The 14,571-nt window shown below is 54.1% G+C and overlaps 1 protein-coding gene across 1 annotated transcript in view; it reads right to left on the minus strand.

Moving 5' to 3' along the window:
• Positions 1-326: 326 nt before the first annotated feature.
• Positions 327-14,571, minus strand: part of PLEKHA7 (pleckstrin homology domain containing A7) — an 89,397-nt gene continuing 75,152 nt past the window's right edge. The window contains exons 18-26 of the mRNA XM_015560348.1: positions 13,260-13,368; positions 12,897-13,123; positions 9,744-9,932; positions 9,529-9,646; positions 7,590-7,693; positions 6,808-7,008; positions 3,796-3,954; positions 1,394-1,527; positions 327-537 (exon numbers count right to left, since the gene is read on the minus strand). Of these exons, the coding sequence (XP_015415834.1) occupies positions 327-537; positions 1,394-1,527; positions 3,796-3,954; positions 6,808-7,008; positions 7,590-7,693; positions 9,529-9,646; positions 9,744-9,932; positions 12,897-13,123; positions 13,260-13,368 (1,452 nt within the window). The remainder of the gene's footprint in view (positions 538-1,393; positions 1,528-3,795; positions 3,955-6,807; positions 7,009-7,589; positions 7,694-9,528; positions 9,647-9,743; positions 9,933-12,896; positions 13,124-13,259; positions 13,369-14,571) is intronic.

The following is a 14,571-nucleotide window of genomic DNA, read 5'->3' on the forward strand; positions in this document are numbered from 1 at the left end:
ATAGACAAAGGTGTGCGTCCTTCTCCACAAATACCCCCAAAATCACAGCTTTGCTCTTCTTTGGGGAATCACAGAACTCAAGATCAGAGCACCAGGTTCAGGCTCCTGTTAAATCCAGATGTGCAAAAGCTAACTGAGTTCTGAAAGGGAGGCCCACACATGTGAGGTTTATGGAGGCTGAGGGAACAGGGAAGCCACTTCTTAGGGCCCTAGCATCCCAGGAAGTGGGAAAGTCTGGTGCCTCAGACCAAGGCTGGGGCGCCTGGCTCTGGTCTATGGGTCTGAGGGCACACGGCCCTAATGCTGGAACCCCAACTGTGTCCCCGTCACAGCCGTGCTTGGCTCCGCTCCCCACACGTGCCAGGGTCACGGGACACAGGAGAGGCCTTCTCTTTGACCTGCTTGCTGCGCTGGGAGGCCTCGGAGGCCAGGGCGTAGGAGATGTTTATGATGCGCTCCTGCTCCTGTATCTGTGAGTCCAGGTCGGCCACGCTGTTCCTCCGGTCCTGGCCTGAGGCCGGCTGCAGGTTGCACATGCTGCAGGACGGCCAGAGAGCAGATGGTGGGCTCTCACCACCCTACCATCTGCCTCCAGGGGAGGGGGTCTCCTGGCCTGGGGCTCTTATCCTTGTAGGGGGCATTGATAAGAGCAGTGCACTTTCGCCCAGCCGGCGTGGCTCAGTGGTTGAGCTTCAACCTTTGAACCAGGAGGTCTTGGTTTATGGGGCGCCTGGCTCTGGTCTATGGGTCTGAGGGCACACGGCCCTAATGCTGGAACCCCAACTGTGTCCCCGTCACAGCCGTGCTTGGAGACAAAGGTATGCATCCTTCTCCGCAAATACCCCCAAAATCACAGCTTTGCTCTTCCTTTGGGGAATCACAGAACTCAAGATCAGAGCGCCAGCTCTAGGCTCCCGCTAAATCCAGATGTGCAAAAGCTAACTGAGCTATGAGAGGAAGGCCCGTACACATGAGGTTTATGGAGGCTGAGGGAACAGGGAAGCCACTTCTTAGGGCCCTAGTGTCCCAGGAAGTGGGAAAGTCTGGTGCCTCAGACCAAGGCTGGGGCGCCTGGCTCTGGTCTATGGGTCTGAGGGCACACGGCCCTAATGCTGGAACCCCAACTGTGTCCCCGTCACAGCCGTGCTTGGCTCCGCTCCCCACACGTGCCAGGGTCACGGGACACAGGAGAGGCCTTCTCTTTGAGGGCTTCCCAGGTGGCCTAGGCCAGCTTCCTCGATGAGGTGCTGGTGACGCACTGAGCGCCAGCCAGCCCTTTTCAATGGGGAGGAAGCTGGCGACACACACACCCTAGCCAGCCTGGCCCAGGCCCACTCCACTGAGACACCCATGGGATGGGGCCTGGCAGGACACGGGCAGCGGGAGGGCTGACCTGGACCGGGTGAGGATGCTGCGGATCTTCTCGGCTTTGCGATACCGCGCCTGCAGCTCCTCCAGGCTGGGCGGCTCCTCGGGGTCCAGATCCACGTAACGCTCAGGGATGGAGACCTTCTCAGGTTTGGACAGCTGAGGAGAGGACCAGGAGGCCATGCGGGGGGAGGGGTGGCGCTCGGATATCTGCATTCAGGACCCACTCCCATACCCTGTCCCTCACCACGAGGAAGCCTGCGTTGCCCTCAGAGGTGGGCTTGCTAAGATCCCAATGGCGGCCTACTGAGGAGTCAGGATCGGAAGCCGGGTGTGACTCCAGAAACCATGTTCTTTCCACTCCACCCAACAACCTCCTACAGGGGAGGGGAGCAGGAGGGAAAACAACTGGGCTAGAAGCCCTCAGGACAGAAATGACCATCCTTGCCTGGGATGCTCTTCCTTCGCTCCACTGACCCCGCCTCATCATTCCACCTGCACCTCGAGAGCCTTCTGACCCTGCCTGCTACAACCTGCTGCTGTCTGAAAAAGGACCTAGCACTTAGTAGCCCTCAGCAAATACTCCTTGGATGGCTGGTGGATGGCTGGTAGATGGGTGGGTGGGTAGGTGGATGGGTGGTGAGCAGGTGTGCAGGTGGAGGGATGGCTGGGTGGCAACAGTGCTTTCCGTCCCTACGAAAGCTCCTCTGAGCTAGACAGGAGGCAGCTATGCTTGTCTGTTTCCTTCTAGAGGAAAACGTCCCAACTCCTGCCCACCAGTCTTTCACAGGAACCCAGGAGCAGCCTCAGCTTCAATAGTCTCGACAGGGTCGCTGGGGCTGAAACTGCTCAAGGCCAGTTTTGCACGCCCTGGGGGATTTTCCCTCCTTGATCGACAACAGCACAGGAGAGTGACAACTGCTGTCAGAGCACTAAATGGTTCTCAGAGGCTTCCGGTGTGGCTCGGGCTGCACGGGGGAGCCCTGCTGTTTTAGTCTGTGTATCCTTGTCCTATTGTAAAATACATGTTGTTAACAATAAAAAAAAACATGTCTTCTTAGATTTAAAAAAAAAGTGGGGTTGGTTGAAGCTTCTAAAAACAAGCTAAATCCAATCCCAGGGCAAATCTGGACTTGAATTTAAACCCAGGCTGCCCTTTCCTTCTGGTGAAAGGTGACAAGAAATAAGCTCTTCTCTGTGGCTTCCAATGAGGGCAGATCCAGAGGAAGGAAGTAGATTACATTGTAGCGGAGGGATTTAGGTTAGAGATAAGGAAGGACTGTTTCCCCTGGCTGGCAGGCAACGAGGACACCACAGAATACACTCTCACTGCCCGGGCAGCGTGAAGAAGCTTCTTTTGTGAACCTGAGAAAGCACCGACCTTTGGCTGCTTCAGAGGCAAAAGGTCTGAGGGCGGGGGACTCATTAACCCCTGGCGCTCCAGCTGACCCCAGAACTCATCCTCCGGGGCGTCAATCTGCCCCCCACACTGCTAAGTCTACCCTTCGTGTGGTGAGCACATTTCCTCATGCAGCTTCAGGCCTGGCTAGTCCTCGTACAAATGTTTTTGGGATATCTGTGGGCTACTGTGTTTCATTCAACAGAGTCCTCATTCAGCAAAGAGTTACAGAGCACCGGTTATGTGCTGGCCCGGTGTTAGGGGCAAAAGTGAACCAACCAGCCATTAGAATCTGCCCTAAGGAGCTTACAAATGACACAGTGGAGGCCACAGGAGACCACCCTATGTCTTCAGGACTTTAGCTGACACCCTCTGATTCCCTTTCTCTTCTAGGTAGAGACATGTTGAATCTGTAGGTAATTAATCCCCACCGGGGGTTACTTTGTTCCCCAGGCCTGCCGGTCATGATGCATTGGGGCCACCAGAGGGCGCCAAAGGAATTCAAACCAGAACTATGCAGGTCTATAACTCCGGCCTTGGCTGGAAATGTCACCTGTGTTTTTTCAAACCCGCCCATTTTTCTCAAGTCTGATTGCCCAAGTCGGCCTGAGAGGCCAGTGGCAGGGCCAAGGCTGGGTTTTGCAAGGAACATCTCCTAACAATAACTACCTCCCTCCATGCCTGCGCTGTGCCAGGCCTGGTGCTCATGGCCTCTGATCATTGCTGATCCTCCAGGCAGCCCATGGAATCAGTGAATCCTCATCACAACCCACTTCACCACTGAGGAAACCGAGGCACGGAGCAGGTACATGACTTGCCCCAAATTACAGAGATTTGAATCTGCATTGAAACACTGGGCTCCTTTTATTGCCTCAGCTGCTATCCATCCCGTCTCCTGGGCCACACTGAAGCTGAGCCTTATCCCCACTTGAGGACAACACCCCCCAGGGCCCCGAGGAGGGCAGGTCAGGCTGGGAGCCTGAGGGCCGTGCCTCCTGGGGCAGCATGAAGGAAGCCCCTGCCCTCACCTCTCTGTTGATGTCCAAGTCATAGTCTTGCGGCTCCAGGTCCAACTCAGTGACAGGCACGGCCTGCACTTTCAACCAGCCATCCTCCTCCTCGTCCTTCCTCTCCCCTTGCACGGCGCGGTCCAGCAACTGCAGGTCAAAGTCCTGCTCGCGCTTCCACTGGCAACAGAACAAGAGGGTTAAGTGTAGTCGCTCCCTGATGGCTGCAGCAGCCAGCCGGTCCCCTTCTGAATGGTCTTGCAGGCCCTGGGGTCCTTGGGAAGATGCGCCTGTGATCCAATCGGGTGGAGCTATGTGACCCTGGAACTCAACCTCATCTGTAAAGCGAGGCAGCCGTTTTATGACACGGGCATCCCTGCTGTATGCTGTGCCTCTCTGAGGAATGGAGAACGGGGCCTCTGCCCCTTTTAGATGGCCTGACTCCAGACAGCCGATTTCTTTCTGCTCTAGGCCCCCGAGGGTTCAAACATGATCCCCAGGGCACAGGTCCAAGACCCATGACTTTAGACTCGCATGGTCCCCAGGGATACAGGAGGCTCCCAGGTTCAAGAGGGTGACACCTACACAACCTGGGAGAATTCTGGAGAAGGGATTTGCCTCTCCTGCTGCCCCAGAGTTGGGGGAGCATTCTGGTGCAGGAGCCATACGTCCCAGCTCAGCAATAATGGAGGAAACAAGCCCTTTGAGGCCCTGGTGAGCAAGAGGAATAGCCAAGAGCCTCTGTCAGGGGGATTCTCAATAGGATTCCTTTAGGGCTGGGCCTACAGCACCCACAGCGGGGCTGGGGAGGCCCAAGCGGGAGCAGCTTGGGGTCAGTGAAGCAGATAAACTGCTGTGTATCAAGGCATCTATGTGGGGCAAAAGTTTCCTTTAAGTTAGAAAAGAAACAAAGACATGTAAAACTGAAATGCTAAATCAAATGCAACATGTTCAAGGCTGTTCCGCGGTATCGACCTTTTAACAAGTGTCTCCTCACAGAGGGAAAATCTAACTGGCCATTTAAAGACCCAAGGAGAACTGTGCGACTTGGAGGCAGCCCTGTGTGGCCCGCATGCTCACAGGCCTTTGACGCTGAGCAGGTTTTGAGCGGATGGAACAGGCTCACAGCCTCTCTTCTCTTGAGCAGAAATTGAACAGATGCTTCGCCATCCCAGGTCATCTCCGCCCTCCCACACCCCCCACCTCACAGAGCCCCCAGTGGTCATGATTGTCTCTGATGATGTTTCAAGTGCCCCCACAGCCCCAAACCCATAGCCAGTATCAGCACATTTCACCCATTCATGCACAAGCTCTCAATACTGATGCCAAGCCAATCTAATCGCTCTTAGGTTTCCAATCACAGTATGAAAAGGATTAGGCAGTTGACATTTCAGGGATGAAAAAATGAATTTAATGATTCACAGAAGAAATAAAAGCACATTTCTTTACAGGCTCACGTGTGGCCCAGATAGAGAAGTCCTCGTTTAAACCCAGCCTGATTGTTTCCACAAACAGAGAAAGGCCACTAGGCTCTGCGGTGTGTCCTGGGGAAGAACCACGCCAATCCATTATTATTAGCAACACGTTTATTGGCGTCGATACAGAGACTTACACAAGTCCTTTCTTTTTTTAAGAGAAAAATTACAAGGTATTCAAGTTACGATTTTCAGATAACCTTTCTACACTTGAGACATTAGTTTGTAAAAGGTCAGTGTTCCCCCACATGACATTTGCTTATAAAGTTTAAAAGTTACTGGCTTTGCAGCTTTTCAGGAGACGAGTGTCCTGGGACTTCCCCCTTTGGTGTCTGAGCTAACAGCTGCATAGGGACCCTCTAAATACAGAACATACTATAGCTCACTATCTGTTCAAGTTATTAAGTACTAAAAACACAAAAAAGTTTTCCATTAGAATTGTGCCATGGGGCTGGAGGAATTAAAAGCAAACCAACTTAGACTTGATAGAATTTATTCAAATGTACAATCTCTGAGGTCCGTGTCTACTGACTAGACGTGAGACATGGACTTTGGTAAGTTCATAATGCCCAGACCTCTGCCAGTGACCACGGCCCTCGGGCGGCAGGGTGGCTCCGTCTCGCAGGGCAGCTTCTGGGACGAGGGAATTAATTGTGAGTCAGGAGGCCCTGCACGAAGCGGGCAGCGGAAAGGTGAGTCACACATGGGGGAACTCGCTAGGCTATGGAGACAAGAGCTGCTATGATAAGCCTGGTAACAAAGAGCACAGGCCAGTACGAGAACGTTCAATGCAAATGAGAAGCTTCTGTAAACACAATCAGGCAGGGTTAGAGAGGCAATGCGCAAGCCGTAACACGAAAAGCAGAAGAGCTTGTGCAATGAATTAGGGAAAGGACAGTCAGGCTAGCGGTCCAGGGAAACACTTGATTTCAAACAGCAGAAAGTCAAATGGGATGTATCCAAATTGGACCTAAGGCGGCTGTGGGCGGGATGCAGTACCTGGAAGCACCACCAGGGGCAGCACACGTTCCCCGGCTCTCTCAGGGCACCAGGGGCCTGTGAGCACCACAAGCAGCAGGAGACCACAGCCCTGGGGTGTGGGGCGTGACCCTGTGCTCAGCGGCCCCCTAGGGCAACCGCGTGGGAGTTTGGGAGGCTGGTGGGCTTGTGCTCCTCCTGACCATATCGTCTCACCATCTTCCTCCTCCACTCCTTGAATCCTCAAACCAAGTACCTATTCCCAAGTCCTTGATTCAGCTGAGACTCCAAACGTCTACAAAGGCCTCTGTCAAGCTCCACTCAGAGAACTGACGGGACATTTCCCCAGGCTCCGTGACGCCTGCAGTGACATCCTCACTCCAGCTCTGCTTCCCCATCACCCTCTGACCCGGCCACACACGTGTCCCAGCGTGCAAACAGAACAGCCCCGAGAGGTGCTCTCGGAATCCTCTAGGTCAGCGGCCCACTCGCCCAGGGGTGTGACGTGCTAGTGTTCGGGGGACTCGGGGAAGCTCTGCTCCCTGTCCCGGCCCCACCTGCCTGGACCCTCCTAACATACTGAGCCAAGATCTCCAGGGAGCGGGTGGCTGAGGTAGCGAGACGAGGGCAGGCTCGTCCTCTCTCCTTGGCTCAGGGTCCTCTTGCGCTCCCGGACCAGGGCCTTCTGGTGCCGCTTCATGCGCTCCAGCTGCTCCTCCGCACTCATCTTGCCCCGCTGGTGGTCCCCTGAGTACAGACGCTCCAAGGCACTCTTGGGTCTCTGAGGAGGAAGAGGCGAGAGACAGGGCAGCTGGGCTGGGAACACACAGGGCAGCCACACCGCGGCTTCATGCCCGTTCTGTGTCCGTCTGTCTTTCTCTCTCTCACACACAAACACACTCTATCTAGTTGGGCTCTTCTCGGCCGTGGAGAACCACTGTCTCTAAGCCTACTCATCGACACGACGCCCCTGGCCCCTCGGGCTTCCTGGGCAGCAGCCCATTCTGCAGATGCAGACACTGAGGCTCAGGCCTGTCCAGCAGGCATACAGGCGGCACGTGGTGAGGTCAGAACCCAGGGTGCAGACTTCCTGGGCTCCCTCCTTTGAGCCTGAGAGGATGGGGAGAAAGGTGGGGGGTGTCCTCAGGAAACAGAAAGGGCAGCGTGATGCCCTTCTTGGTGGACTGTGGGGGAGACATCACGGAGCACATGGTGACAGGGGCCCTGAGCTCAGGAGGAGCCGAGACAACCTCAGAGACCATCCCAGGCCTCACAGGATCGCAGTCACCGTCCACCAAGGAGCCCGTCCCTCTGTGCGTGAGGGAGCAGAGAGCTCCTCGGAAACTTCTCAAGGCCACTCACAGGGAAGGTCATCTTGCTGCTTTCGGCATTCAGACCCCTCCGGAGGGTGACGTAGGGCGCAATGGTGGACGACTGCTGGAGCCTTGATGTGGACCCCGAGAGCCCTTAGGGAGGAAAGAGAAAGGCGAGTGTATTCGGCGTGGGGTGGCCAGGCCACCAGCCCCTCCCCAATCACCTCCCACGGCCATGACGGGACCACGGGGGCTCAGCCAACAACCCACTGCTCTTCCTCTCCAGGGCCTGAAAGAGCAAGGCTCCAGGTAGAGGATGAGGGGCCAGTCCAGGGGTGCCCTCTGTCCCCAATGGGGGATAGTGTGCCTAGAGATCTGTGGACCACCCTAGTCTTCCCTCACATGCAGAGGATGGAAAGGATGGAGGGGTCGGAATACCCTTCACCCCTTCCTGCTGCTGAACTCTCAGCATCCTGCATGACCCAGTTCAGACACCCTGCCTGTGTGCAGGCCCCTGAAATGCTGAGGCAGAACCAACTATTCCCAATACCCCTCAGCAGATGCACTGGTTACTGACCACAGACAGTGTCCTAACTAGACTGCAAACCCAACAATGCCTGGTTGGCTGACTGAATGAGTAAATGGATGAAGGGATAGAAGAAGGCACCAAACATTTACTGAGCACGTACTATGTCGGGCACTGCTATGTAGATGGTCCCACTGGTCCTACACAGTAAAGCATCATTTGACCATGACAGAGCTGCCCGATCTAAGGCTCACAGAGGTTAAGAGATTTGTCCAAGGTACATGGCAGGGGCCTCACTGACACGTGCTTCCTGTGTCTGGGTCCTACGGCTCTGAGGAGTCATCTCACCCTGGCCGGCTGCTGCCACAGCCTGTGTTTTATCCATGAGCGATGATTCTTATCAGGGGTGGTCCTCACACCCTGACGAGAACACCACCAGCACACAGCACGTGGGAAAGACAATGATGAATGTCCTACCATGTCCAGAGAATCCCAAGCAACAAAGAACTGTCCTGCCCACAATGTCATCAATACGGTCACTGAGAAACACCTCCAGGCCATAATGAAGGAAGGCTGAAGGCCTCCGAGCACAGTATCAAGGGCACCCATGGCCCCAACTCAGCAGGGACCAGCTCAGGCCACAGCAGCCCAGACAGTGTGGTGAGGTGGGAGTCACACACCCAGCTATGTGTCCGTCCACCTGGCCAAGGGGGGAAAAGCACCTGACCTTCCGCCTCCGGAAGCAGACAGGAGGGTCAGAGGCGGAAGCATGGTCTGCCTGCTCAGGGGCTCCAGGAGGCCTCCCTGTATGGAGACTTCTGAGGAAGAGGGTCTGGCTTTGGGGAAAATGAGCTACAAGCGAGCCTAAGGGCCTAAGTCTGTTCCCATCCCCATGGGAACAGTGAGAAGGACAGTGAGAAGAAGACCCGATTGAAGAGAACAGTGTGTCTGTGTAAAGAAAGGATTCACTGAGTGCTAGAGTGACAAAGAGGACATAACCCTCTAAAGGCCCTTGGTTACCGCTCTCCCAGCCTACACTGCCGCCGCTCTGCAGCCAGAACACTGGGCTGGAATCCGGCTCCAACACTTTAGCTAATTAGCAAGTTAATTTCTCTGGGCCCTAGTTCTCTTATCTCTGAAATGGAGATAATAATAGTACTTTCCTCATAGATTATGAATATTAACTAAATGATTATAAAGGACCTAACTCGACACAGTGCCGAGCTTTATAGCCATTGCTATTAGCATTATGCCCAGGAACAGATGTAATAAAGAGAAAGAGAACCAGTATGTGGGCCCGAGAAAGGAACGACAGGCCCTCCCCGAAGCCCAGAACCCGTGCAGCTGGGGCCCAAGGTCCAACGCTGCAGGCAGAAGGGTGAGAGGCACCAGGTGAGGGTTGGGGAGCAGTGATCGGCAGAGCTGGGGTTCCCAGAAGCCTCCGTGGAGAGTGGTGACTTACCTCTGCTGGGCAGCGTCTGGTACCTGCTCTCAGAGCCCACGGACCCCAGGGGTGGCTGGGCCACGTCCCCACCGAAAGTCGTCAGCTCGGGCTCACTAACATAGGACCGGAGCTCCACCTGCGAGCAGAGTCTGAGGCCGTCACACCTGCCCAGCATACCACCACCCTCCCTCGCCCCACCCACAGAGGGCAGCCCCAGGGTCCTCTCCGCTCACCCTCGAGTCCCCGTTCACACACTGCCCCTGCTCCCGATCTCGCTTCCTCTCGTCCGACTGCCGCTTGAGGCCCCGCACGGAAGTGTGCCGGATGACGGTGGCCTCCCTGGGCAGAGGCGGCACGGCCGGGGGCTGGTCCTCCGGGCTGTAGAGCTCAGGGAGTGGGGGCCTGGGAGGTGCCTCGTCTTCCTGCTCAGGGAAAGTGCCCAGTGAGAGGGAGCTGGAGGGAGGAGGCCCGGTGGCCCCACCCCAGTGGCGGCCCAATGGCCGGAACAGGCCCCCATCCCAGGCCTGAAGAGCACAGCCACTTCAGCCCAGAGGGGCCAGCATTCCCCCTGGCAGAGCCATGAACAAGGTGACACCTTGGCTCCAAATCTGTTCTTCCCTTTGAGTCGCATTTTCCATTTGTCGAAGTGCTGCCTATACTGCATCCCCAAATCCAGAACTCAGGTCTCTACTCGCCTGGAATGCACCATAGGGGGAGCAGGCTGGCAACCCTGCACTTACTGGTAAGTCTATGACAGCCCCCCCGCGCCGTCCCCCCCGCCATGTCACCCCCTCCACAGTGCTCAGGCTGAGCGCACCGTTCCTGCCTGGTCTCAGGACCCCTCAGCAGGTAGAGAGCTGAGCAAGGAGTCTCCCTCCTCTTGCCCTCTCTATCAGAAATGTGAACCGTCACAAAACATTTCCTCCTTCCTGACCTGGGGGCTGAACAGGCGGTCAGAACGGGAGACTCACTGCCTGCCCTGCAGCCCACTCCCTGCGGATGATGACTGTCACTATTTTCCTTGACCCCCCCGGCCCCCCACCCCCACCCTGCCTGGTCCATGACCCTCTGAGGTCCGTGGCTTCTCTAAGGATCGACAGCCTGGCTCCCAGCTGCCATGGACATCTAGTCCTGGGACAAGTGGCCACTGAGACCCCTTCCTCCTAAACGCCCCCTTTCTTAGACTCATTTTGCTTTGTTTTTCAGAATTTTGCAGAGTTCGGGGAAGGGCGCTGCAAGCTTGCCTCGCAAAGGCTTAGCAGAATTCTTCTTATGCAACACATTTCATCACTGTGTGAGTGCTCTCCCCACAGGCTCTCTGAGCATCCCGGTTTCCAACCCTGACAAAGGTCTCAGAATCACCAATTTCTAAAAAGCTCCCCAGAATGACAAACGCAAAACATTGATTGCCCTTGATGGAAGGCAATAAGATGTCTGGAGACAGAGGGCGGGGGGAGGCACTTTATTCTGTATTGTTTCATATCTTCTGATTTTGTGCCCTTTGAGAGGATTATCTAATAAAGAGGTAAGTGACATTAAATTCAAGAAACTAAGCCAAATAAAAATAAAAGAACTACAGCTACATGCAATAATGGGGATGAACCACACAAGTATAATATTGAAGAAAAGATGCAAGATATAAAAGAATAAATACAGGCGAAACTAAAGTATTTAGAGATGCAAACATAGGTAGCAAAACTTAAAGAAGGCAAAGAAATGATCCCAAATGCCAAGCCAGTGGCTACCTCTGGCAGAAGGGGCCTTGCATGGGGAAGGAGCCCGCAGGCCTGAGGGCTCTGGTTGCTGCAAAGCTCTATTTCTTAGTCTGGGTGTTGGTATAACGTGGGTGGTCTTTTTATTAATATGTGTTAAGTGATATATTCATGCTTTACGTCAATTTCAGGTTGTCATTATTTCACAAATATAAAGAGAGCAAACAATGACCAGGTCAGGTGAAACTGGTGAACACACACGCATTACCAGAGGAGGGGAGAGAAGACCCCCATTGGCTGTGATGCTGACCCAACAGGAAAAGCCCTGCTCCGAGCCACAGAGGACCACGCTGTGAGGATGGGCCTCTGTGAGTGTCTAGTCAGAGCTGGTTGCTGTGCATACGGGGAAACTGAGGAAGCTCAGAGAGGACCCAGAAGAACAAGGGCTGGAATCCAGCTGGTCCGGTTCCCAGGCTAGCACCTTTCCCTCTGCTGCTGGTCCCGGCTGGCAGGTGCCTGCCTTATGTCAGCAGCCGCCTTCCCCAGGCACTCCTGTTTAATTTGCTATTTCTACCTCCTGGTGTGTGGCTGGTGCTCCGGGCCTCCTAGATCTGGGATGAGGAGGGAGATCTTAAGATAAAGAAATTCACAGTGACCCTGAGTCCTGGCACCTGTCTTCCAGCTCTGGGCCTTGGGCCATGGCAGGTAGATGGTGAGGATGGGATTGGGAACTTGTGTGTTTAAGCCACTGCTGTGCAAGCGTCACAGGTACTAGGCACACATGGTGCCCAGGCAAAGCTCCTCTAAGCAAAATCCTGGAGGTCTCCCTTTCCAAGGTGCCCTCTGCTATGGCTCTCCAGTCACTTGGACTAGATCCCTTGGGTTCTCCAGCCAGAGCTGGCCTGGCCTTGGAGACTTGAGCTATCCTGGTACCCGACCACATCTTCTATTTCCTTAATGTCTCCTGTTGTCCCAGACTCTGCCAAGGGCTTGGACTCTCTCTTATGCCAGGCAAGCCAAGGTGCAGGGTTAGGCAGTCACAGGGCCACAAACCTGACCTGGGGACCTGGGGCGAATGTCCGATAAGATGGCAGATGGCACAGGGAATGATCGGGAGATGTGCTGACTCTACTAACCAACAATGAGACTTTAAGCAAATTTAACACCTTTGGGCCTCAGTTCTCTTATCTGTGGCATGGGGATACTGACCTTCCTGTCTGTACTCCTGAGGTTATTTTGAGGCTCAACTCTACCTATTACCCAGCAGCATGCTCACCTGTAGGTGAAGATAAGGGAGACTCTTCTGCTAAGATGAGCTCATTGCCCACAAACATGTGTAACTGCAGATTTGCAAGGAGCAGCCACACCCCTATCTGCACGGTGCAGATTCTACCTACTCAGCACAGTCACTTCCTCTTGCTGGGCCTCAGTTTTCCCAGCTGTGAAATGGGAGGGTTGGGCTAGCTTATATCCAAGGGCACCTTCTAATTCTGGGAGTCTGAGGGTCAATGGCAGGATCCTTCCACTCCTTAACCTCTCATGGCTCAGGACTTTGGCTGGTCCTATCTCCCCCACCCCGCCGTTTCCCTAAAAACTTCTCTCCCGAGAGAAGCTGACCTGAGAACAGAGAGGAAAAGACGGTGCTCAGTTCCTGGTCCTGGTCATCATACTTACAACTTTGGGCTTTGTCTTGGTTGGTGACTGAAGAGGAGACGTCACCTTCCTCAGCTGGGGCGGGTGAGGTCGGTAGGGCAGGTAGGTTTGCAGCTGAGGGAAGAGCCGAACCTCCAGAGGGGTCCGCACAGGGCTGGTGGGAGGGCTGGGCTGCGGGGGCGGCTTGCTCTCAGAAGTCGAGAGTGAAGGCACAGGCGGGTAAGGAAACAAAGGCACTGTTTTTCTCTCTAAGGGGCAGAGGGGGAAGCAAAGGTTAGGATGGAACCAAGACCTATTTCCCGGAGGAGTGACACACAGGAGGACCGGACGCCCGGGGCCACCCCTCCTGCCTGGGCACTGGCCCCCAGGAGACGGCCCACTCACCAGGATTTTTGACCGACTCCACCAGGATTCTGAAGTTCTCCTTGTTCGCACTCAGGCCTGCGGTGACGTCTTCAATCCTCCAGAGATCCTTCTGTATCTGCGATTTCTCCTACGGAAGACGAGCGGCGGTTCACTTCCTTCTTAGCTCCTCACGAGACGTTTTTTCATAGGACCTGTGCTGTCATTTCAGACAGGGCCCCTCACCCCGGGCGGGTAGCATTTCCTTGGGAAGCACCACCAGGGCTAGAACCCACCCTGCTCCACGGCTTCACAGGGAAGCGCAGACATGAAGGATGCTCAAGGCCCAGGAGAGAAATTTCAGGGGCGCTCTCACAAGTCCACCTCACCTAGTTCCACCTCATTTAGAAACAGGCTGCCTTAGACACTGTAGGATTCCACTTATGTGAGGCGTGAAGGCTGTCAGATTAGGAGAGAGAGTAGAGGGTGGGTGTGGATGCTGGGGAATGGGGGGAATGGGATTGTTATTTCCTGGGTACGGAATTCCAGGTCTGCAAGACAAAGAGTTGTGCAAAGATGGGTGCACAACAATGTGAATACACTTAACACTACCAACCTGTACACTGGAACATGGTGAAGGTGGTAAATTTCATGCTCTGTACATTTTACCACAATTTTAAAAAATAGACCATCTCAGGCAACTTTGGCATAAGGGAAGAGAAGGCAAGGACTAGAGGTTACACCTTCCGTAGACTATAAAGAGCATCTTTTAAAAGACAGTTAATCCTGGGACGTGAAGTTTACTAGTAGTTCAGAGTACAATGGACTGTAGAAATTTTTGGCAATAAAAGGGAACGACATACTGACACATGCTACATGGACGAACCTTGAAAACATTATGGTGCATGAAAGAAGGTAGACACAGAAGGCCACAGATTGTATGATTCCATTTTATATAAATGTCCAGAATAGGTAAATCCAGAAAGAAAGAACGTAGATTAGTGATTGTCTAGAGCAGGAGTGGGGATTGAGGGTGGAGATGGGGAGTGATCGTTAATAGGTACAAGGTTTCTTTCGGGGGGTGGGGGGATGATGAAGTTGTTATAATATTGTGGGGATGGTTCTGCAACTCTGAATATTCTAAAAATGAATGAACTGTATACTTTAGGAGGGGATTATATAATAAGCCTGTTATTTTTTTATTTTTTTAAAAATATATTTTATTGATTTATTACAGAGAGGAAGGGAGAGAGATAGAGAGTTAGAAACATCAATGAGAGAGAAACATCGATCAGCTGCCTCCTGCACATCTCCTACTGGGGATGTGCCCGCAACCCAGGTACATGCCCTTGTG

This window comes from Myotis davidii, unplaced genomic scaffold, assembly GCF_000327345.1.
Source record: "Myotis davidii unplaced genomic scaffold, ASM32734v1 scaffold73, whole genome shotgun sequence".
Taxonomy (NCBI): Eukaryota; Metazoa; Chordata; class Mammalia; order Chiroptera; family Vespertilionidae; genus Myotis; species Myotis davidii.